Genomic DNA, 24,883 nt, shown 5'->3' on the forward strand with positions numbered 1-24,883 from the left:
CCCCGCATTTGGGAGGCTGAGACCAGAGGATCGTGGTTCGCAGGCAGCCTCAGCTACTTAGTGAGGCTCTCCGCAACTTACTGAGACCCTGTTTCAAAAATAAAGAAAAAATAGGGCTGGGGGTGTAGCTCGGAGGTAGAATGCCCCTGGGTTCTATCCCCAGTAACACACACCAAAAAAATGGTTATTGTCCATCCTTTGATATATCCTGCTTTTCAAACTGAACCTGAACCCACTCTGTCTTTGTTATTTGAAGTGTCTGGTATTCTAGCGAGTGTCTGGACTGAGGTTTATTTAATGTGTGCCTTGTTGTTGGAGCTTGGGTGACTTATAATTTTTACTTCTTAAAATAACCCCAAGAATAACATCATATTGGGTGAATCCTCACACATCCATAGTTGTTTCCCTAGGGTAACTTCCTAGGAATGGAATTAACAGATCAAAATGTATGTATATTTTAAGGCTGTTAATTGTATCACGCTTCTTGCCAGAAAGATGTGTAAATCCTTGTGGCCACCAGGCACAGGAGAGCGGGCCTACTGGGCCATAGCCAGCACTGGCTGCTACCATCATTCTGAGGATCTTTCTGGAAGTGGTAAAATATCTTAAATACTTTTCAAAGGACAGATCTTTATTTACATCACGAGAATGCTGATTGACTAGAATGAGGTGTGACTTTGAAAATCACTCTAGAAGAGGGTCAGTGTGATGGCACAGCCAGCTCCAGACAGAGAGGCGTGAGGGAAGGGTGTTCTGAGGACCTGGCCAAGGGGCAGAGCATGGCCCCTGCGGGGACTCATAAAGTACACATTCCCCTCCAGCACAGCTTCTGGAATGTAGGGGATTACATAATGAAATATAGCCACACTTTGTAATGCAACTGTGATAAAGATGACTTTAAATTATCCATACATCTACAGTTGTTTTAATCATTTTTTAAGTTCAAGTGTTGAACTTTTTATTATTTGTAATAAAGATAGGTTAAAATTTATTAAAGCTGGCATGGTGGTGCCTGTAATCCTAGTACTTAAGAGGCTGAGACTGGAGGATCAGAGGTTTGTGGCCAGCCTCAGCTGCTTTGTGAGCACCTCCACAGCTCAGACCCTGTTTCAAAATAAAAATTGAAATAGGGCTGAATGTAGAGCCCAGAGGTAGAATGCCCCTGGGTTCAATCCCTAATACTGCGCGTGTGTGTGCATTCGTGCATGCGCGCGCGCGCACACACACACACACGCACACATACACACCCATTAGAACCAGAGTCCGCTGGTAAATGTACCCTTAGTGGCTCTGCATTGTCACAGTAAAGCCTGTCATCTGCAGAGTCATCTGTTACTGGGACCTGGGACTGGAAAACCCCAATCAGGAATTGTTTTTTTGGTTTTGAGGTTTTTTTTAGCTGTACTGGGGATGGAACCCAGGGGCATTCTACCTCTGAGCTACACCTGCAGCCCTAGTTTTTTTTATTCTTTATTTTGAAACAGGGTCTCACTGAGTTGCAAAGGCCCTCACTAAGTAGCTGAGGCTGTCCTTGAACTGTGATCCTCCTGTCTCAACCTCCCAAATGGTGAGATTACAAGCGTGTGCTACCACGCCCAGTTTAGGAGTTGCTTTATAGACTAGAGTATGAGAAGAACCAGGTTTGTCTGCTTCTTAATGTCTCCAACGTATATGACTGTGTGTGTGTGTGTGTGTGTGTGTGTGTGTGTGTGTGTGTGTGTACCTGGGGGTTGAACCCAGGGGAACTATATTCCTAACCCTTTTATTTTATTTGTTTGTTTATTTATTTATTTGGTGGTACTGGGGATGGAACCCGTGTACCTATGGGCTACACTCCCAGACCTATTTTATATTTTTATTTGGAAACAGGGTGTCTTAAGCCAGCGAGGCTGGTTTCAAACCTGGGTGATCCTCCTGTCTCTGCCTCCCAAGAGCAGGAATTACAAGCATGTGCCACTACGCCCGGCCCTTGTATTTTATTTTGAGAGAGGATCTTGCTAGGTTGCTGAGGCTGGCCTCAAACTTGGGATCCTCCTGAGTCACTGGGATTACAGGTGTGTTCCACAGTGCCTGGTTCTTAAGCAACTTTTTAAAACTTTCACCAAAGATCTAGGCATGGTTTTGCACGCTTATAATCCCAGTACTTGGGAAGCGGAGACAGGAGAATCACAGGTTCATGGCCAGTGTCAGCTACTTAGTGAGGCCCTCCACAACTTAATGAGATGTTTCAAAATGAAGAATAAAAAATAGAGTTGGGGTGGGGGGGGTATAGCTAGGAGGTAGAATGCCCCTGGGTTCAATTGTCAGTACCATAAAAAAAAAAAAAAAACTTTCACCATCTCAGGTGACATTTTGATAGTATTTCAGGACAGGTACAATTTGTTTTTTATAATTGTTTTTTAAAGCTACTTTGAAATTCATTTTAGAATTAGCTTAGCTATTAAGTATTTTATTTAGTATTTTGTTTTATGATTTTTTTATTCCTAAGTTTTCCAAAAGACGGCGATCTTGCTTCAGTTAGAAGCTTGGCCCCTGGCTTCTACCTTACCTCTCAGGTATTGAACCAGAGCTGGAAGTGCCAGCCTCTGCCACACACCAGCTCCTCTGGATTCCCTGTGTGTCCCACATCGGCCAGTCACCTATTGCCAGTGAGAACTTTTCAGTGTCCAGAATTCTTTATTTGAAATTTCCAGGTATTTCAGAAAAAGATGTATTTGGGCATTCAGAAAGAGTAGAAGTTATACCAGAATTTATTTTTTGAGTCCCCGATTGTGACCTTGGACAAATCACTTGATCTTTACTTGACCTAAAAAGTAACATCCCCACCTGGGGTAATTGTGGAAACTGAGGGAAACAGGGTGAAGTACTTGGTTATCTGTGAGGCATATAAGTGTCCTTGTTACCAGGAAGGTTGGGAGCCACTTGATTTAGAATGTTGAAGCAATGTCCATTTGGAGAGAAGCGTGCGTTCGTGTGCATGTATTGTGCAAGGAGAAGTGACACACTCATAGTAATCTGTGTTTGGATGTTTGGAAGTTGTAGGTGTTATTGTTGTTGTTGTTTTATGGTACTGGGGGTTGAACCAGGGGCATTCTACCTCAGAACTACACCCCTAGTCCTATTTTTTATTCTTTATTTTGAAACAGGGTCTCACTAAGTTGCAGCAGATCTCACTAAGTAACAGGCTGGCTGTGAACCTGCGATCCTCCTGTCTCTGCCTCCCAAGTACTGGAATTACAAGCATGTGCCACCACACCCAACTAGAAGTTCTAGTTTTATCCTCTATCAAAGCATGATAGTTTGTATTCAATAAAACAAAAGCTAAGCTTGGCGTGGTGGCACACACTTGTAATCCCAGCATTTGGGAGGCTGGACAGCCTTAGCTTCTACTTAGTGAGGCCCCTTGTAACTCAGTGAGACCCTGTTTCAAAATAAAGAATAAAGAATAGGGCGGGGGATGATGTAGCTTGGAGGTAGAATGCCCTGGGTTCCATCTCCAGTACTGAAAAAAAAAAAAAAAAAAGAAGAAAGGTAGAAAAAATATGGAAAAAAAGAGCTAAGGATAAGAGGAGTCAGCAGTACCATCTGCAGAACTCAGGCCCAAGATGGCTAGTGGCAGCCGGAAGCTGCCCTTTAAAACTCATTTAGCATGCTTGCAATCCCAGGACTTGGGAAGCTGAGACAGGAGGATTGCAGATTGAAGACAGACTCTCATCAACCTAGCGAGACCCTGTTTCAAAAAAATAAAGTGGGGATGGGGTATAGTTCAGAGGTAGAATGCCCCAAATTCAATCCCCAGTAGCAGAAAAATAAATAAGTACTCACTCAGGGCAAGTGCAGTGGTACACATCTATAATCCCAGGACTTGGGAAGTTGAGATAGGAGTGCAGGTTCAAGGCCAGCATCCACAACTTAGCAAGAGACCATGTTTCTAAAATTAAAATAAAAATAAAAAGCCGGGCATGGTGGAGCACGTTATAATCCCAGCACTTGGGAGGCTGAGACAGGAGGATTACACAGGTTCGGAGCCAGCTTCAGCTACTTAGTGAGGCTCTCAGCAACTTAGTGGAACCCTGTTTCCAAATAAAGTATAAAATAGATCTGGGAGTATAGACTGGAGGTATAAAGTCCCTGGGGAACCCCAGTACTACAATAAAATAAATAAATAAATAAATAAATAAATAAATAAATAAATAGAATGGACTGAAGAGGTAACTCGGAAAGTAGAATATCTCTTGGTTCAGTTCCCAATAACAAACAAAAAAACATAAAAACTCCTTGAGGCAGTACCAACTATTCTTTCTTGTAATACAGGGCTAGGATCAAACCCAGGGCCCCCATCACATGCTACACACACACTCTACCACTGAGCCACACCTCTGGTCCCAGTAAGTGACCATTCTTAAACTATCCCATCCAAGTACTAACCAGGCCACCCCGCCAAGATTCTGAGGTCAGATGAAATCAGGCCTGTTCTGCGTGGTATGACGCTAGAACATTCTTAAATTCTCAAAGAAACTATCCTTTCAGGATACTGACCATTATTTCAGAAAGTGAATCTCTCCCTGGGGGCATGTGTCAGCTGTGCTGTTGTAAGGTGATGCTATAAATGTAAAATGGCTGCTGACTGCTGAGTGATGCAAGGGGCGTAATGAGGCGGCATCCTCACAGGCATTCAAAAGTCCGGCAGAAGAGCGAGGTGGACATTGTGGTCAGTGAAGACTTGAATGGAGCCGTGAAGTTTTCAAGCTCTTTACCCTACCCCAACAATCTGAACAGGTAAGGCATGGTCCGCGGCATTACCCCTCGGTATGGTTTTCTTCCTTTTATTTTAGTACTGGGGATGGAACCCAGGGCATTGTACCTCTGAGGTACACCCTCAGCCTTTTTCATTTTTTATTTTGAAACAGGGTCTTGCTAAATTTCTGAGTTTTTTTTTTTTTTTTTTTTTTTTTTTTTTTTTTAAGAAACCTCTGAGGTGATGTGATAACTTTTTTTTTTTTTTTTGGTGGTACTGGGGATGGAACCCTTCTACCTCCGGGCTATGCTTTCAGACCTATTTTATATTTTATTTGGAAACAGGGTCTCTTAAGCCAGCAAGGCTGGCTTCGAACCTGCGCAATCCTGTCTCCGCCTCCCAAGCGCAGGGATTACAAGTCTGCGCCACCACGCCTGGCATATTTTATTTTTTGATAATGAGGATTGAAGCCAGGGCATTCTATCTCCTTAGCCTACTAGCCCCCTTCAGTTTTGAAACATGGTCTCACTAAATTGCTGAGGCTGGCCTTGAACCTGCAATTCTCCTATCTCAGCCTCCCAAGTAGTAGGATCACAGGCATGAGCCACCACGCCTGGCTCACCTCTTCTTCCTGTTTGCCATATGTCTATTACCCTTACTATAATTCTGCAGAGGGTTTGTCTAATATTATGTAATAAGCCTTTTGTGTGTGTGGGGGGGGGTACTAGGGGTAGACCCAGAGGCTTTCTACCTCCGGGCTATACTCCCAGACCTATTTTAAATTTTATTTGGAAACAGGGTCTCACTAAGTAGCCGAGGCTGGCTTCGAACCTTTGCGATCCCCTGTCTCAGCCTCCCAAGCGCAGGGATTACAAGCGTGTGCCACCACGCCTGGCTGTAATAAGCCTTTTAAAGGTAAGAAATTATAGCTTTTTTTAGAGAAAAAATTTATCTGCTCAGTGTTGGAGGTTTCAAAGGGTTCAGTCCATGTTAGGCCAGTTCTTATCAGCAGAACTCAGGGCATGGTGGTGGGAAGTAGACAAGCCAGAGAGGGTTTGTTGTTGGTTCCTGGGAGAAGGGGGAAGGGAAAATTATAACTTCATTCTCTTTGCATGCCTAGTCTGGCCTGTTGCTGTTGTCAGAGTCAACAAAGAAATCTTTGCAGTTTGAATGGTATAACAATAGTTTGGGAGAGCCAGGATATAATTATTATCTGCCTGTTAATTATTATCTGTCAGAATTGGGTCATTGTATAAGGAAAGGTGCAAAGCAGTCAGACACAGCTAAGTGGCACAGGTAGTAATACCCATGAATGTTTAGAGGACAGGGAGAGGCATTATGTGGAGTTGAGGTATAGGTGAAAAAATGTACTGGAACTTTTTGGGGAGGGGTTGGATAGATGAAGAGGTTGGAGGAGGCAGGTATGATGGCACACACTTGTAATCTCAGTACTTGAGAGGCCAAGACAGAAGGATCGTGTGTTTGAGGGCAGCTTCAGCAACTTAGCAATACTCAGTATCAAAATTGAAAATAAAAAAGGAGCCGGGCATGGTCTAGGGTGTAGTTCGGTGTTTGAATGCCCCTGGGTTTAATCCCTAGTTCCACACACACACACAAATCAAATCCCTTCTGGGCTGCCACCCACGTGTGAGGGTACAGCATGCACGGGCCACACTCGCACACTCACGAGTGGCGGCAGCCTAAGGCTGGCTGGCAGCGCGTCCTCCTGTCTCTGTTCTCCTCAGTGTCCTGGCCGAACGGCTGGAGAAGTGGCTGCAGCTGATGCTCATGTGGCACCCCCGGCAGAGGGGCACAGATCCCCAGTACGGTCCCAATGGCTGCTTCAAGGCATTGGATGACATCTTGAACTTAAAGGTGAGTGTGCAGGCGAGGCAGCCCTGAGGCAGCCACTGAAATCCCAGGCCACACAGTACTCAGGGGAAAGCAGGCCCTATTCTGGCGGGCCTGATGGGGGCATTCGGGCTCTCGTAACAATCTGCCCCTACCTAAGAAAGATGACAGAACAGCTGAACTGATGGATATTGGATCTCAGGTCATTGTTGTGAACGAATAGAAGTATGAAAGACAAGAACATGTAAAACATGGCCCTGGCCTCCCTTCCTCGAGCGAGGCCTTGGCTCTGTGGGGCTGGGAAATGTCGGGAGTAGTGGAGGACCTTGGCAGATAGGTAGACATCTCTGTGAACACTAGTTTTTCATGATACCTGGGTTGTGTTACAGCTGGTTCACATCTTGAACATGGTCACGGGCACCATTCATACCTATTCAGTGACAGAGGAAGAGAGCCTACAGAGCCTAAAGGCCAGAATTGAGCAGGACACAGGCATCCCGGAGAAAGAGCAGGAGCTGCTGCAGGAGGCCGGCCTGGCCCTGCTTGCTGACAGTCCAGCCGCTCAGTGCATCTCCAGCAGCAAGGTGAGTCTGGGCTGCTCTCAGTCCTCTTGGGACAGGTCCTGCTTTCACATTGTTACTGTATGTGTCAGGTAGCCTGCTAATCACAGTGCAGGTATTGCTGCTCTTTAGGTTGGAATCCCTGTGACATCCAGAGAGATACACATCATCCCGCTCTTGACTTGTTGCTTCCAGACCAGAGCAGCTTATTTTTTGCCCCTGCTGCCAACATGATGCTCTAGTCTCCAGAGTCAGCTGACCCATGTGTATAGAGCTGGGGAGGTTACTGTGTTAACCACAGTAGTGCAAGACACCCCTGCCCTTAAAACTTTTAAAGCTAAAGTTAATGTATAAGAACAGTCATTGCACTGGGAGGTAGAATGTGCACTGTGAACAGTATGGTGCAGGTCAGATAATATGTGAAAAGAGTAGGAAAAATAAAGCTGGGTGTGGTGGCGCACGCTTGTAATCCCAGCATTTGGGAGGCTGAGACCGGAGGATTGTGGTTCGTGGACAGCCTCAGCTACTTAGTGAGGCCCTCTGCAACTCAGTGAGACCCTGTTTGAAAATAAAGAATAAAAAACAGGGCAGGGGATGTAGCTCAGAGGTCAAATGCCCCTGGGTTCCATCCCAGACCCGCAAAAAAAAAAAAAAAAAAAAAAGAAAAAGAAAAGAAAAAGAAGTGCAGACTGGAGTAGGAAAAATAAGTGAAGGAAGGCATCATGCTTGCTGGGCCAAAGACCATGCTCTGGGTGAACGCTCATGATCTGGAACCCATCATGATTAGGTGGGAAAGCGTCAGCTCTAGAAAAACCTCACTCTCTTCTCATCTCTTTGCAGCTAAATGAGGGCCGCACATTGGACACGGATCTGGTTTTTCTCTTTGATAACAGTAAACTCAACTATGAGACTCAGATTTCCCCACGGCCCCAACCTGAAAGTGTCAGCTGTATCCGTAAGAATATCATTTGTTAAAAAAATCATCCCGAGCCAGGTGTGGTGGTGCACACTTGTAATACCAGTACTTGGGAGGCAGAGACAGGAGGATCCCAGGTTCGTGGCCAGCCTCAGCTACTTAGTGAGGCCCTATTTCAAAATAAAGAATAAAAAATAGAGTTGAGGGTGTAGTCAAAGATAGAATGCCCATGCTGGGCGTGGTGATGCATATTTGTAATCCCAGTACTTGGGAAGCTGAGACAGCTTCACAGCCAGCCTCAGCTACTTAGTGAGTCTCTCCAAAACTTAGTGAGACCCTGTTTCAAAATGAAGAATAAAAAATAGGGCTGGGGATGTTGTAGCTCGGAGGTAAATTGTCTGTGGGTTCAATCCCCAGTTCAAAAAAAAAAAATCAGTTCAGCCACACTCAGTGGCTTGTACCTATAATCCTAGTACTTGGGAGGCAGAGACAGGAGGATCACAGGGTCAAGGTCACCCTTAGCAACTTAGCAAGACCCTGTTTCAAAATGAAACATAATATTAGGGTGGGGGCATGATGCATGATTCAGTGGTAGAATGCCCTTGATTTCAATCCTCAGTACCAAAAAAAAAAAAAAAAAAAAGAAGATAGAGATAAAAGATATGTGGGCCTGTGTACATGTGAATGTGTTATAAAATGTTCCATCAAATCAAGCCAGTAGCTGTTTATTGGACTACAGGAAGTATAAAAGTATATAAGGTAGTAACCAGGCATAATACCGAAAAAGTTACATAATAGTGTAGTAGTTATATAATTTTAAAAAGTAGCAGTGCTGTCTAAAGGCAGGATGTGGGTCTTTGCAGGACAGTTATTCTCTGATAATTGCCGGTCTCTGTTTCCAGTTCAAGAGCCCAAGAGGAATCTCCCTTTCTTCCAGCTGAGGAAGGTGTGGGGCCAAGTCTGGCACAGCATCCGAACCCTGAAGGAAGACTGCAATCGGCTGCAGCAGGGACAGCGAGCTGCCATGTATTGTGCCAGGCTTTTCTTTTTTTTAAACTTGATTTATTTAAAATTGTTTAACGGCTTTGGCTCCTCGGGAGGATTCTGAGATGAGAGAGAGCTACTGGTTTGGATGGACAGAAAGTGGCTGAGTGGGCTGGCTGCAGGGAGACCCTTTGTGGCCCAGTGAGGGGAGTGCAGTTAGCAGAAGCACAGGACCCAGGGCTGGACTGGCTGAATTGTGCACGCACAGAATTTGGAACTCAGCAAAATTTGGGTTAGCAAAATTCCCCTGGTTATTATGCAGGCACCTGGGCTTTTCCCTGTTAGGAAGGATTTAGATTATTGGTCCTTTGTAAAGCCCTTTGCCTAAATCCAATTTTGGCGCAGAACCTAATGGTTAGAAACGCAGCTTTCCTAGTGCTTGGGAGGCCGAGACGGAGGTTTGCTGGTTTGAGGGCAGCCTTGGCAATTGAGCAAAACTCTGTTTCAAAATAAATAAATAAAATGGTGATGTATATAGCTCAGAAGTAGAATGTCCCTAGATTCAACCATGGCACCAAAAAGAAAAAAGAAAAAAAAAAGTAACCCTGAATTGATCATCTCCCCCCCCCCCATACTGAGGATTGAACCCAGGGGCATTCTGTACCCGAGCTATGCCCGCAGACCTATTTTCTATTCTTTATTTTGAAACAGGGTCTCACTAAGTTGCTGAGAGCCTAAGTAGCTGAGGCTGGCTGAGAACCTGTGAGCCTCCTGTCTCAGCCTCCCAAGTACTTGAGATTACAAGCATGCGCCACCATGCCCGGCTTGTATTGATCAATGTTCTTACTGCCATAATTCAATACAACTCACCACACAAACTTAGAGGAAGATTTATTTGCTCAAAATACTTTTTTTTTTTTTTTTTTTTTTGAGATTTCAGGGCTTAGTGCAGGGTGTGGCAGCAGGAAACAAAAAGGAGAGCTCTGCTGTGCACTGTGGAGGCTGTAAGCAAGAGAGAGCATGGGGGAGGAAAGACCTTACATAATCCCCAAGGTCACGCCAGCTACCCCTCCACATTGGAAGCCCAGCTGCTTCCAACATTGCTGCCCTGTTTCCTTGAGGGCTAAGAGATACTCTAAATCCAAACCATTACATTCCACCCCAGGCCCCTAGACCTCACAGCCACCTCACAATGCAAAATGCATTTAGTCCATCAAGAGTTCCATATTTTTAACAGCATTAGTATCATGCAAAAGTCCAAAGTCTCCTTTCAGACTCAAGGTAAACTCTTGGCTGTGAACCCCTATAAAAGAAAAAGCAAGTTACATCCAGTGTACAGTAGCATAAAGTAAACATTTGCATTCCAAAGGGAGGAATGGGACCATAGAAAAAAAGAATGGGACCAAAACTGTCAGAATTCAGCAGGGCAAGTATCTGATCCTGCAGCTCCACTTCTGACATCTGGGGCATGTGGTGGTGAGACATAATCTCAAAGGGGCCTTGGCAGGGCCACCCCAATGGTCTGGTAGATTGCAGTGGGTGGCAAATTGGCTCTCCTAGTCTGTTTTCATGGCTCACAAATTGGAACCTTAGTATCACTTCATGTTTCTGACATTTCTAAATCTCACGGGGTTTTGTTGTAATCTTGGCTTTCAAACCGATTTCCCTGTTTGAGGTTCCCTGCAGGGATTTCAGCCCTGCCACACATTGCCTAACTTCCTAGGCCTTCCTTTGACATCTGGAAGGAAGCCAGGCAAGTTGGCATGTTGGCGCACCCCTTTAATCCCTGTACTTGGGAGGGTGAGAGGAGGATCGCAGGTTTAAGACTCAGCAAGTAGAGCAGGGCGTGATGGGCATTCTTGTAATCCCAGCATTCGGGAGGCTGAGACCAGAGAATTGGGGTTCGCGGACAGCCTCAGCTACTTAGTGAGGCCCTCCGCAACTCAGTGAGACCCGGTTTCAAAATAAAGAATAAAAAATAGGGCAGGAGGTGTAGCTCGGAGGTTGAATACCCCTGGGTTCCATCCCCAGACCCGCAAAAAAAAAAAAAAAAGACTCAGCAAGTAGTGAGACTCTCATTGACCTAGTGAGACCCTGTTTTGAAATAAAAAATAAGCCAGGCGTGGTGGCGCATGCTTGTAATCCCAGCATTTGGGAGGCTGAGACTGGAAGATCATAGTTCACGGACAGCCGCAGCTACTTAGTGAGGCCCTCTGCAACTCAGTGAGACCCTGTTTCAAAATAAAGAATAAAAAATAGGGCAGGGGGTGTTCAGCTCGGAGGTCAAATGCCTCTGGGTTCCATCCCCAGACCCGCAAAACTAAACTAAACTAAAATAAAATAAAATATAAAAATAATAGGGCTAGGGTTGTAGCTCATAGATAGAATGCCCCTGGGATCAATTATCAGTAACACACATACACACACACGCGCGCGCGCTGGAAGGAAGACTCCATGACCCCTTTTTCCTTTTCCCCACCAGGCTAGCATTGTGCGAGCAACAAGATTGACCACCAACAGGAAAAGTAGTTATACCCTTTGTAATCACTGCCACTGGGCCCTTTTCAGTGAAAGCTTCTGTGCCTGTTTCCATCATGCCTGCCACAGGGCTTACCTCCATCATGGCCAACAGTTCCTCCTTTCTTTTATTTATCTTTTTTCCATAACACCATCTATCTGAACTTGAGTTTTACACATGTTTTTCTGGCCAAACTGCAAATCTATAAAGTCTCTCTGCTTTTTTCCTCCAAAATTTGGTGTATAATTCACTGAACATGGACATCAATATCCAAAATGTAGTTTGGTTACTTCTGCTGTTTTGAGATTTTTCTCTGCCAGCTTAATCAGTCCTTTAAGTTCAGCCTCACACAAAGCTTCAGGGGTTCTTTGCCAGAATTTAACACATGAGGTCTGTATTCTGTTTCCTTATGGAGTCCTCCTTACACTGAAATCTCCTGAGCACAGTCTCTACTGTCTGCGTTTCTATCTGCATTTTGGTCCTTCCAGTTTCCTCACAAGCCAGTTCCAAAGACTCACAAAACACACGGTCAGACGTAGATACAGTAGTGACCCCCTTCCTCTGATACGAATTTCTGTCTCCGTCATCGTTTTCATTGTTGTAGGCCGAAGCAACTGACTATACAACTTAGAGAAAGGAAGACTTATTTGCTCACAGTGCTGTTGGAGATTTCAGGGTTTAGTCCATGTTAGGTGAATCTGGAGCTCAGGGCATGGCGGTAGGAAGGAGGGGGAAAGCAGAAGGCTCTGCTCTCGCTCTCACATCATGGAGGCTGGAAGCAAGGGAGAGATATCAGTTGTAGGAGAACCATTATATAATTCCCAAAGCCACACCCCCAGGAACCCCTCCTTAGCCACCAAGTCCTGCCTCAAATATTGCTACCTTTTTTCCATGAAGGCTAGGGGATATCCTAAATCCAAACCATTATTGGTAACTGTATTAGTAATGGTGGTGATGATGATGATGATGATGTTTATAGCAGGGACCTCCCTTGGTGTTTGAGGGGGTTTTATTATTGTACAGGAAAAGGTTTTTGGATTCCAGAGTGGCGTTTCTCTTGGTCCCTGCAGGATGAATCTCCTCCGGAATAACAGCTGCCTCTCCAAGATGAAGAATTCCATGGCCTCCATGTCTCAGCAGCTCAAGGCCAAGTTGGATTTCTTTAAAACCAGCATCCAGATCGACCTGGAGAAGTACAGCGAGCAAACCGAGTTTGGGATCAGTGAGTGGACCCGGGAGTGTGCTCAGAGAGTCCGTTTTTTTCTTCTGTTCTATGTTTCATTGATGCGGTTCCTTTTGTCCTTTTATAACTGAGTTTCTTATTTCTATTTTGGTTTGTACTGCTTTTGTTTTTCATTCTCCTCTCCCCCTCTTCTTTTTTCCAGCATCAGATAAACTGTTGCTGGCCTGGACAGAAATGGAACAAGCTGTGGAGCTGCATGGGCGGGTAGGAGGCTCATTTTAGGATTCTGTGCCGTGGTCTGAGTGAGGCTTAGTTCCACTGTTTCCCACTTTCTCATCAAACACTGGGTTGACCTTCTGGGTCAGAATCCAAGTTTGCCTTGCCATACCCTTTGACCTTAACCAGGTTGGCTGGGAAGAAGTAGAGAAAGGGAGCCACTTCTTTTTTTTTTTTTTGGTGGTACTGGGGTTCCCTTCTACCTCCGGGCTACACTCCCAGACCTATTTTATACTTTTTTATTTTTGGAAACAGGGTCTCTTAAGCCAGTGTGGCTGGCTTCGAACCTGTGCAATCCTCCTGTCTCCACCTCTCAAGCGCGGGGATTACAAGCGTGTGCCACCACGCCCGGCGTAAAGGGAGCCACTTCTGAGAGCCAGACTTGAGATGGACACGGGTGTTCTAGAGCAAAATATCAGATTTTCTGAAAAAAGCCCAGACCTCTTGCCTTGAGGAGGAGAGAACTGAACAGATGAGCAACACTCCCTCCTGTCAAAGCTTTTGCCTGATTTTGTTGGGATACAAAATCAATAAGAAAGGAGATATCTGGACACAAAAATTTCAGGACACTAAATCAGATGCCACTGAAAAACACTTATCATGACATCAGGGTCTCACAGAAACCTAAGACACGGCTCCAGGTTTTGTCCCCACCCCACCCTACACCCCTGCACACTTAGACAGGACCTTTACTCCATACCGTGATGTCACTTTTCATGAACTGAGTCCTGATGGAGTATACACGTGCTTCTAGGTGGATATCAGTTAGATGGGGAAGGGGGTGCTTTCTGTCCCCAGACTGGTGCCTATATACACCACCTATGTCTGAAATTAGGGGCCCAGGCTACCCCACACAGGATGGCATTGGGATGGACAGGTTGAGTGAGGGTGAAGCCATATGTATTATGCAGATACTGTACTTTCCTCCTGCAGCCCTCCCATGCCCTTCTAGAAGCCCACTAGCTGCTCAGGGGTCATGTAGCTAGCAGGTGTGGACACGAGCTACATGCCCAGGTTGCTCTAGCACAGGTGGGGCCCTAGGTCTGGAAGGTCCCCCTTCCTCTCCCACTCCCAAGCATGTCCCCTGTGTCAGGTGCCATTAGCACAACTCTTCCTCCAGGAGAATGAAGTGAGGCACCTGGTGGAGCGAATGATGGCGCTGCAGACTGACATCGTGGACCTGCAGCGCAGCCCGATGGGCCGGAAGCAGGGCGGCACCCTGGACGACCTGTGAGTGCCCTGGATCCCACACTGCCGACTCAGGCCCCCACCCACCTCAGCTTTCCAGCCTGTGTTAGGGTCATCTCAGGCCTACTGGGACCATCCTCCCTAGACACTCCTCCTGGGGAATCACCGGGGCATGTTCCGAAATGAGTCAGACACCATCAGCATCACCCTGAGCCTTAGCTCCCAGGTCTGCTTAGGGGCCAGGAAAACTCCCTGGCCTCTCAGTGTCATGCAGGTCATCAGGTATGACGCGTGAGAAACAGGGCATAATGATAAGGGCTGTCAAACGCAGGTGGCCCTGTGCGGCTTGAGCCATAGGAGGCAGAACAGAGGGAAGGGCCAGTAGGCCTGGGAGCCTGGACCGTGCACTGTGGGCCTGAGTCTTCAGCCAGTATTGGCATTGGCTCTAGGAGGGGTTAAGGCACACAGGTGGACCCATCCTACCTGGAGGGAACACTGAACTGTGTGTGCTAGTGGAAGGAAGCAGGAGGCAGGTCGGCCTACCTGGGGCTCAGTGCTTCAAGTTCAGGGTCCCTGATGCTCTAGTGAAAGAATTCTTTTGCCAGAATTCTTAACGATGAGAAATCTGAACACCAGAAATTTAGTTATTTGTTCTGTGTTTTCTAATTGTTTAACACTGATTTTGCCTCTAGTTTTCTTTCTTTCTTTTTTTTTTTTAATTTGGCATGTGTGCTCGTGGTACTAGGGATTCAACCCAGGGCCATTCTACCTCCAAGTTACACCTTCAGCCCATTTTAGATTTTATTTTGAAACAAGATCTTACTAAGTTGCTGAGGGCCTTGCTAAGTTGCTGAGGCTGGCCTCCCAAGTAATAGGATTACAGGTGTATACTGAAGTGCCCAGCTCACCTCTAGTTTTCAAATAAGAGTTTCCTTTTGAGAATGCTGCCTGTCTTGCTTGTGTTAGGGGGAAGGGAAAGGAGTTTCTGTCTGCCTATGAGCGCCAGTTTTCAAGGACGAGCATGTTGCCTGGCTCAGGTCTAGAGGTAGCACCTGGTATCACATCGCAGAAGCCAAGTAGAGGAGGAATTCAGGACAGAACAGATTTGCTTTGATGCCAGGTGTTGTGAAGCATGCTTGTGGTCCCAGTATTTAGGAAGTTGAGACAGGAGGATTGCAGGTTTGAGGCCAGCCCTAGCAAGTTGGCAGGATGCTGTTTCAAAACAGATTTGCTCTCATTAAACCTTAGGGTTGTTTTGATTTGATAGTAATCCAATCTTCCACTTACTGTAGACATCACCAGAAATAATAGTATTCTTCAATCAAGAAAAATGGAGATCAGTAATTCTGGCCAGAATCCACAGACCAGTCAGGCATGGTGGAACACACCTATAATCCTGGTACTGGGGAGGCTAAGATAGGAGGATCATCAGTTTGAGGTCAGCTTCAGCAAATTAACAATATCCTGTTTCAAACTAAAAAGTGTGGGGGTGTGCATTGGAGGTAGAATGCCCCTGGAGTCATTCCCCAACACCACAGGGAAAGAAAGAATTGGCGGGCTAATGCTGCTGATGTGCCCGTTTGGCCCTGAATCTACACAAAGCTTCTGACCTGTTTCAGAGAGGAACAAGCGAGGGAGCTTTACAGGAGACTGCGGGAAAAGCCACGAGGTAGGTGGTTCAGGGCCTCAGGCTTGTCTCATTTATGAAGCCCCGGCACCCCGTACTAGCCCCGGGGACAGATGTGCCTCTCTCCTCGCAGACCAGCGGACGGATGGCGATAGTCAGGAAATGGTGCGGCTGCTGCTCCAGGCCATTCAAAGCTTTGAGAAGAAAGTGCGAGTGATTTACTCGCAGCTCAGGTAGGAGTGCCCTTTCCTGCTAGAGGCTGGGATGAGTCGCAGGGCCCTGGCCAGGCCGCTCCTGCACCCTGCTCTCGTTGGCTTCACTGCCCAAGAAACTGCATTCAAGCCGCCAATGCGACCCACAGCTGTCAGCAATGCTGTCCTGCTTGCTCCAGCCCCAAGCCACTGGAGTTGGGCCTGTTTGTTCTTCACAGTAAAACTGTGGTATGCAAGCAGAAGGCACTGGAATTGTTGCCCAAGGTGGAAGAGGTGGTGAGTCTGATGAATGAGGATGAGAAGACCGTCGTGCGGCTTCAGGAGAAGCGTCAGAAAGAGCTCTGGAACCTGCTGAAGATCGCCTGTGTGAGTCAGTGCTGCTGCCGCCACCGCAGACCTCTCAGAATGGGGTGGGGCTGGATGGGGAGTCGGGGGCACTTCTGTTTACCCACGTGACTGCCGTGATCACCACAAAGCCTCGTGGCTTTAGTGAATAGTAGTTATTCTCGGCTGGGCACAGGGGCACACGCCTGCGATCCCACTGCTTGGGAGGCTGAGCTAGGAGGATCGTAGGTTCAGGGCCAGCACTGTAACTTAGCAAAATAGAAAAGGCTAGGGATGTCGCTTTTTGGTAGAATGCCCCTGTGTTCAGTCCTCAGTACCAAAAACGAAGGGAGGGAAGGAGAGAGGGAGGGAGGGAACTACCCTTTGATTTTCCTCTAAGAGCCTGCCAAGCAAGCAAATAAATGAAACAACACTTACAAGCACAGGTATCTAATCTCCAGTGTCTAGAATCCTTTCTCAAATGCACATTTGTCAATACAGAAACTTTTTTGAAGGCTGAATGCAAAGTCTTAGATGCTGTTGTGGGTACAGATGCCGACTGGTAGTTTCTAGGCGTAGCCAGGGTGTCCTGCAGCCAGTCATCTCCTTAGGACATACTGTGGTGAGAATGCAAACTTGATTTTATCACGTGCCTCCAAATTACACTGACTGTTTTGTTTGTCCTGAAGAGCAAGGTCCGAGGTCCTGTCAGTGGAAGCCCAGATAGCATGAATCCTTCTCGACTCAGTCACCCTGATCAGTTCCTGTCTCAGACTACCACTGCCTCTGACAGCCTACCCGAGGCAGCCAAGAAAAGGTAAATTACGTTAACAGATGTGTGTTATCACTGGTAAGCATCTGTCCAGTGCTTTTGTTCATGCTTCTAATTATCATATGTGTGGGACCCTATAAGAACAAAGGTGACATATATTTTGCTCCCATAGTCCCTCATAACTCGCCGAATGCATTGTTTCCTCGGCTGGGCACACACCTGTAACCCCAGTACATGAGAGTGTGAGGCAGGAGGATTCGCTTTAGGCCAGCCGTGGCAACTTAGCAAGACACTCAGCAGCACAGAGAGACCCTTTTTCTTTTTATTTATTTATTCTTGTGTGTGTGTGTGTGTGGTACTGGGGCTCCTGGAAACCCTTCTACCTTTGGGCTACACTTCCAGACCTATTTTTATACTTTTTTTATTTGGAAATAGGGTCTCTTAAGCCAGCGCGGCTGGCTTCTAACCTGCGCGATCCTTCTGTCTCCACTTCCTAAGCGTGGGGATTACAAGCGTGCGCCATCACGCCCAGCCAAGAGACCCTTTTTCAAAATTTAGGAAAATAAAAAGTCTTGGGGGAGCTGGGCGTGGTGGCGCACGCTTGTAATCCCCGCACTTGGGAGGCTGAGACAGGAGGATCGCACAGGTTCGAAGCCAGCCTCAGCTACTTAGTGAGGCTCTCAGCAACTTAGTGAGACCCTGTTTCCAAATAAAGTATAAAATAGGTCTGGGAGTACAGTCTGGAGGTAGAAATACCCTGGGTTTCACCCTCAGTACCACCAAAAAAAAAGGTCTGGGGATATAGCTCAAAGGTAGAATGCCCCTGTGTTCAATTCCCAATACAAAAAAGAAAAGTTCTTTAGCGTATCTTCAAACAGAATAAGCAGTGGTTCTGATAAGATAGTAATACTAATAACCTAGCCAGGCGTGGTGGCGCGCGCTTGTAATCCCTGCACTTGGGAGGCTGAGACAGGAGGATCACACAGGGTTTCAGTTACTTAGTGAGGCTCTCAGCAACTTAGTGAGACCTGTTTCCAAATAAAATATAAAATAGATCTGGGAGTATAGCCTGGAGGTAAAAAGCCCCTGGGTTCCACCCCCAGTACCACCAAAAAGAAATGATGCTAATGACCTTTCTAACAATTTCATTATGTCTGTAGTGAGGAACTGGTGGCCGAAGCACACACACTCTGTGCCCAGCTAGAACATGCCATGCAAGACACTGTGAAGAAGCAAGGCCCGAGCTTCATGGTAAAGCCTGTGGGGACCCCGGCCACCCCATGAAAAGAGAGCCAGGGGATGGTGAATGTTTGTAATCCCAGTACTTGGGAGGCTGAGACAGGAGGATCACAGGTTTGCAGCCAGCCTCAGCTATTGAGACTGCAACTTAGTGAGACCTTGTTTCAAAATGAATAAAAAAAAAAAAAAAAAAACAGGACTAGAGTGTAGCTCAGGGATAGAATGCATTTGGGTTCCGTCCCCAGTACTGAGACAGGAGAATCATGGGTTTGAGGCCAGCATCAAAAAAAAGAGAGAGAGAAGAAAAAGACTGGAAAGGCAATCCAGCATTGGCCTTGATCTCAGTATAGACTTACAGTTTTCTAGCATATTTTTGTTATTTATAATAATTGTGTGCTCTGCTGGGTATGGTGGCACATGTTTGTAATCTCAATACTTGGGAGGTTGAGAAAAGAGGATCAGAGGTTCATGGCCAGCCTCAGCAGTGAGGGTCTCCACAACCTAGTGAGACCCTGTTTTAAAATAAAGAATAAAAAATAGGGCTGGGGATGTAGCTCAGAGGTAGAATGCCCCTGGGTTCATCCCCCCAGTTCTGCAAAAAAAAAAAAAAAAAAATGTGGCTCTTGGCTATTGCATGCTGCTAAGCATGTCGTGTGCATTGTTCTGTTTAATCCTTACAAGACTTAATTTTGACAAGTGGGTGACATCACTCCTGGGCTACTACTTCCAGGCATCTGTGTGTCCGGTGCTTTGCCAGACTTTGGTGATAAGACAGCCACTTGCTGTGGCTCTGAGCTCTAGGACTCAGCTCATCAGTAGGCAGAGTTAGAACAGGTAGGTACTAACCACCTGGCCAAGAGAAAGGCTCGTGAAGACAAAGCTGAGCCTGTTAAGAGGATCTGAAGACATTCCTTAGATGGCCTTAAGCGAGGTACAGTAGTGCACGCCTATAATCCCAGTACTCGGGAGGCTGAGACAGGAGGATTGGGGCCAGACTCAGCAACTGAGTGAGGCCCTGTTTAAAATTTTTAAAATAAAAAGGGCTGGGGATGTAGCTCAGAGGTATCCCCAGAACTCCTCCACCCATTCGTCCCCAAAAAATAGGTTTAAACTTCCTTCTGAATTACATTGCTGCCTCCTGAAGGGGAATGACAGTCTGAGGTGTGCAGGGGCTGCTGGGCATTTAACACGCCTGTTGCCTTTCAGACTCTGGACTGGAGCTGGTTACAGACTGAGGAGGAAGATCAGAATGCCCTGGATCAGGCCTTGTGACTGGGGGTTTTGGCCACCCAGCCTGCTGCTCCGGCACAGTAGCTCCTGTGGTAATGACATCTCAGTGGTCCCCAGCACCTAAGTGACCTCGTTCCCCAGCAGCTGTTTACACCCTGGACAAAGGTGTGGCCCAGCCATTGTCGATGCCAGTCGCAAGTGTTCAGAGAAACAGATCCTCTGCTTCCTCCGCTGTGAAAACAGTACTCAGTGAGCCAGACATGGTGGCATACTCCTGTAAGCCCAGTACTTAGGAGGCTGAGACAGGAGGATCACAGGTTTGAAGCCAGCCTCGGCAACTTATCAAGACTCTTTCTAAATAAAAAGTTCTGGGGGCATAGCTCAGTGGTAGAGCACCCTTGGTTTCAGTCCGCAGTACCAAGAAAATTTTTAAAAAGGCAGCCAGGCTTGGTGGTGCATGCCTATAATCCCAATACTTGGGAAGGCTGAGACAGGAGGATCGCAGGTTGAAGGTCAGTTTTGGCAACTCAACAAGGCCTTCCGCAACCTAGCGAGACCCTGTTTCTATCTGCAGTACCACCAAAAAAAAAAGTGCTTAGAGTATAAGTGTGCTATACCTCACTTAACAGACATCTAACTGAGTCTTTGAGGACAAAATCTGAATGGCACCTCATACCAGCCTGTTCACTTCAGATCTTCACCCATTCTCTCTCACCTTGAAGCTAGGATGTCATCTAGATTCAGCCCTTTTTAATCAGGAATTTTAATCACAGGTTTGGCCTGATCCTATTCTCTTTTTTTTCTTTTTTTTCTTCTCTCTCTCTCTCTCTCTCTCTCTCTCTCTCTCTCTCTCTCTCTCTCTTTCTCTCTCTCTTTTATTTTTTTTTGTGTGTGTGTCGTACTAGGAGTGGAACCCAAGGGCTTTTCTACCTCTGGGCTATACTCCCTATTTTTTACTTTATTTGGAAACAGGGTCTCACTAAGTTGCTGAGAGCCTCACTAATTAGCTGAGGCTGGCTTCGAACCTGTGCGATCCTTCTGACTCAGCCTTCCAAGCGCTGGGATTACAAGCCTGCACCACCACACCCAGGTCTCTCTTTTTCTTGACATTTCGCTGCTGCTAAAATTTTATCTTCACCTACTACTTTGGTGTTAGTGCCTCTTTCTGGTAAGGTCACAGCTGTGCCAAGCTCTCTGCTGTCTGTGGCCCTTTTAGCTACAGACTAACTCACTAGAACCTGCATGGAAAACCCACTGCTTCCCAGAAACCATCTGGGAATTTGTTGTCCTTGAGAAGAAGGGACAAGAGAAGGGTTCCTGTCACCTACTGGCCTGTGCATCTCTGTGCCACACTTCTTTAAACACGTCTGTGTGTTGTGGTGGGAGAGGCTTTCCTGTTTTTCGTGGCACCTCACAGGATTATTAAATTGGTTTATTTTACAAATAGTTTCTATATTTTATAACATGACTCAAATACTGATAATGGGTTCTGTGGTCTATTTCTACCATACCTACTGTTAAAATGTCTGAGCTCAAAATCTAACATAATGGGAAATTTTGTAAAATGACATAGTGCCTAGATCATGAACAGTGCAGTAGCACTGGTTCTTCCACAGTTCACAAACATTTTATATGTCTATATAAAAGCAAGAGAGTGAAGTGAGTTCAGATGATCACAGACAGGTTGGAATAGAGTGAGTCAGGGATTTCACAAAGTGGCATCTCTGGAAACAGTCCCTGTTCTTGTAAGTTTAGGAAATGCTTCCTCATCCGCTGCTTATTGCAGATTCAGTGTCTACTGATAAAGTATCTGAAAGTCTTGTAATAAAGACACTGGCTCAACATTATATAAATTTGTTGTTGACTAATGTCATTTGATTGTGTAACCTCCCCACCAGCACCCCACACCCTTTCTGTGTATTATTAACATACAGAGGATCTAGAGTATGAGAAAGCATGATTTGGAAACCCTGGTAGGAAAATAGTGGAAAGTAAGACTAGAAAGACCAGGGTAGGTCAGCCCAGTGAGGGAATGCAGGGCTAAGACTGTTGATTTGTTTTGTAGGCAATTGGGAATCCCTGAACAATTTTGAATTAGGTTATGGCAGAACAAAGTAAAAGATGAAGTAGGCGTGTGGGGGTGTGCGCACGCACATGTGTGTTTTCTCTCTCATCAAGTGCAGCTAAAATCCATGCATATAAGCCAGGCGTGGTGGCGCACGCTTGTAATCCCCGTGCTTGGGAGGCAGAGACAGGAGGATCGCGCAGGTTCGAAGCCAGCCGCGCGCGCTGGCTTAGGAGACCCTGTTTCCAAATAAAAATGTAAAAATAGGTCTGGGAGTATAGCCCGGAGATAGAAGGGCTTCCAGGAACCCCAGTACCACCAAAAAAAAAAAAAAAAAAAGCCATGCATATAATGTATAAGCAAATATAAGGAGATTGAGTGGTAGAGGTAGGGCAGACTGTCCAGGGACCTTGGGGTCTGAAGGATGATATTGTGGTGAGCTCCTTGGGTTTTCTTTGTTTCATATTGTTTCGGTCAACATCCTCATTGCTGTTATCCAAAGGGACTGACCACACAGCTTAGAGGGAGGAAGATTTATTTGTTTATAGTTTATTTTAGAGTTTCTGGGTTCAGTCCATGTGAGGCCAGGGTCTGAAGCTCAGGGCATAATGGCAGGAAATGGAGAGAGAGAAGACAAGGGATTAATTTGAAGACACAAGCACAGTCCCTGTGGCCACACCCTTAGGGACCCACCTTCTCCAGCCTCACCCCACCAGCAGCCTATGCTAGGAGCCAGATTTTATCTACTGATGAGATTACAATCCTCATGACTCAATTACACCAACTTTTTTTGTGTGTAGGTGGGTCTGGGGATGGAACCTAGGGGCATAAGACCTCCGAACTACACCCCCTGCCCTATTTTTTATTCTTTATTTTGAAACAGGGTTTCACTAAGTTGCGGAGGGCCTCACTAAGTAGCTGCGGCTATCCATGAACCGCGATCCTCTGGTCTCAACCAAATGCTGGGATTACAAGCGTGTGCCATTATCCCCGGCTTTACACCAACTTTGAATACTAATAAATGAATCTTGGGGGGTACATTCTATATCTAATTATAACATTGCACATTGGATGCTGGAGAAACCAGCCACCGGGCACAGACAAGCCCATGGAAAGCCTGTCCTCGTCCGCTGTTTTAGTTTCCTTTGGCTGCTCTAACAAGTTACTACAGAGTGCATGGATTAAACAACAACAATCCATGCTCATAATTCCTAAGGCCAGAAATCTAAAATCAAGATGTCAGCAGGAGCGAGGTGTGGTGCGACCGCCTGTAATCCCAGTGCTTGGGAGGCTGAGATAAGAGAAGTGCAGGTTCAGGGCCAAACTTAGCAAAACCCTTAGCAACTTGCAAAACCCTGTTTCAAAAATTTTAAAAAGATGGTGTGCTTGAGGCAGAATACCCCTGAGTTCAATCACCAGTATAAAAAAGAAAGTGTCACCAGGACCATTCCTCCTCTGAAGGCTCCAGAGAAATTCTGTTCCTTGCATCTTCCACTTTCTGGTAACACCAGACAATACTTGACCAGCACGTTGCCACAGCCTCTTCTGTCAAACCTCCCCTGTAGCTTGTTCATGAGAGCATTTATGGAATTTAGGGCCAGTCTGGAGAATCAAGGATAAGCCTGTCCTCTCACAGTTCTAATGTGGGCACACTTTGCCACATGAGGATCTCAGGTTCTGGGGATTAAGATGGGGACACGCCTGGTGTGGTGGTGCACGCTTGTAATCCCCGTGCTTCGGAGACTGAGACAGGAGGATTGCACAGGTTCGAAGCCAGCCTCAGCTGGCTTAAGAGACCCTGTTTCCAAATAAAAAATATGGCCGAGCATGGTGGCGCATGCTTGTAATCCCCGCACTTGGGAGGTGGAGATAGGAGGATCGCGCAGGTTCAAAGCCAGCCGTGCTGGCTTAAGAGACCCTGTTTCCAAATAAAAGGTATAAAATAGGTCTGTGAGTGTACCTGGGAGGTAGAAGGGCTTCCAGGAACACCAGTACCACCACCACACACACACAATAATTATATATCTATATGTATGTGTGTGTGTGTGTGTGTGTGTGTGTGTGTGTGTGTGTGTGTATATATATATATATATATATATTAGGATTAGGTCTGGGAGTGTAGCCCGGAGGTAGAAAACCCCTGGGTTCCATCCCCAGTACCACCAAAAAAAATTTTAAAAGATGGGACATATCTTCTTGGGAGTCCCCATTCATCCCCCTATGGCCCTCCCTGTAGACTCCCGAAATTCATATTTGTTCCACATGTGAAATCTATCCACTCCATCATAATATTCTCCAAAGTCTCCTCCATCACAGTGTCAACTTTGAGGCCAAAACTCTACACATCAGCTCAATCCTTGTAGGTAAGACTCAAGCAGGGTCCAGTCCAGTTGACAAAAATTTCTCTATCCATGGACCCATAGGACTAGAAAACAAGTCATCTGCTTCCCAAACACAAGGTCGAATAGGTGTATGATAGATGATTCTCATTCCCCAAAGGAAAATTGGAAGGAATAATGCAGTCTCCAGTCCCACCAAATTTTGGAATGTAGCAGGGAAAATTCCATTAGGCTTCAAGTTCTGTAGTAATTGGTTGGGTGGGTGCCTCTGCCTGCTAGGTCCACAGTAACTCAAGCTGTTAACCTTTACATCTGTGCTCACAGTAAGTTTGAATTTCAGTAACTTTCCCTCATTCCATCCTGTCTGTGTCCCTTTCAGGCTCCACTGATAGAACATTCTCAGAAATGTGAGTCTCCTGTGTATGTTATGGGCTTCTTTGTATATCTCATAGAGGCTCCGTTAGCTTATGAAATGTGTTCACAGGAACTTCCTAGGTCTACACCCATTATTTCTATGTCTTCTGGCTTCTGCCTGTAGTACTATACTACCCTAGAGTTGTTTTGTTTTTAATGGATATTACATGTTTGCAGCCTGGTAGCTCTTTCAGCCCATTTCCTGCCTATAGAATTTTGGAATTCTTTTATTTCATCCTGAGTCCTTTTCACTATGTTGATTTCTGCTGACAAACCATTCTCAAATATGTGGTCTAAGCCAGGCGTGGTGGTACACGCTTGTGCATTTGGGAGACTGAGACAGGAAGATCACGGTTCACAGACAGCCTCAGCTACTTAGAGAGGACCACACAACTTTGTGAGACCCTGTTTCAAAATAATAAATAATAAAAAATAGGGCTGGGGGTG

At 46.1% G+C, this 24,883-nt stretch overlaps 1 protein-coding gene across 1 annotated transcript in view; it reads left to right on the plus strand.

Moving 5' to 3' along the window:
• IKBKB (inhibitor of nuclear factor kappa B kinase subunit beta) overlaps positions 1–19,660 on the plus strand; it is a gene marked incomplete at both ends in the record, with an annotated part of 48,689 nt that extends 29,029 nt beyond the window's left edge. The window contains 14 exons of the mRNA XM_080710009.1: positions 4,672–4,779; positions 6,484–6,613; positions 6,979–7,173; positions 7,990–8,104; positions 8,968–9,091; positions 12,638–12,789; positions 12,953–13,014; positions 14,147–14,256; positions 15,834–15,883; positions 15,975–16,074; positions 16,272–16,419; positions 17,067–17,194; positions 18,310–18,400; positions 19,595–19,660. Coding sequence (XP_080566135.1) covers positions 4,672–4,779; positions 6,484–6,613; positions 6,979–7,173; positions 7,990–8,104; positions 8,968–9,091; positions 12,638–12,789; positions 12,953–13,014; positions 14,147–14,256; positions 15,834–15,883; positions 15,975–16,074; positions 16,272–16,419; positions 17,067–17,194; positions 18,310–18,400; positions 19,595–19,660 — 1,579 coding nt within the window. The remainder of the gene's footprint in view (positions 1–4,671; positions 4,780–6,483; positions 6,614–6,978; positions 7,174–7,989; positions 8,105–8,967; positions 9,092–12,637; positions 12,790–12,952; positions 13,015–14,146; positions 14,257–15,833; positions 15,884–15,974; positions 16,075–16,271; positions 16,420–17,066; positions 17,195–18,309; positions 18,401–19,594) is intronic.
• Between the last annotated feature and the right edge of the window lie 5,223 nt (positions 19,661–24,883).

Source organism: Muscardinus avellanarius (genome assembly GCF_963383645.1).
Source record: "Muscardinus avellanarius genome assembly, chromosome: 14".
Classification (NCBI taxonomy): Eukaryota; Metazoa; Chordata; class Mammalia; order Rodentia; family Gliridae; genus Muscardinus; species Muscardinus avellanarius.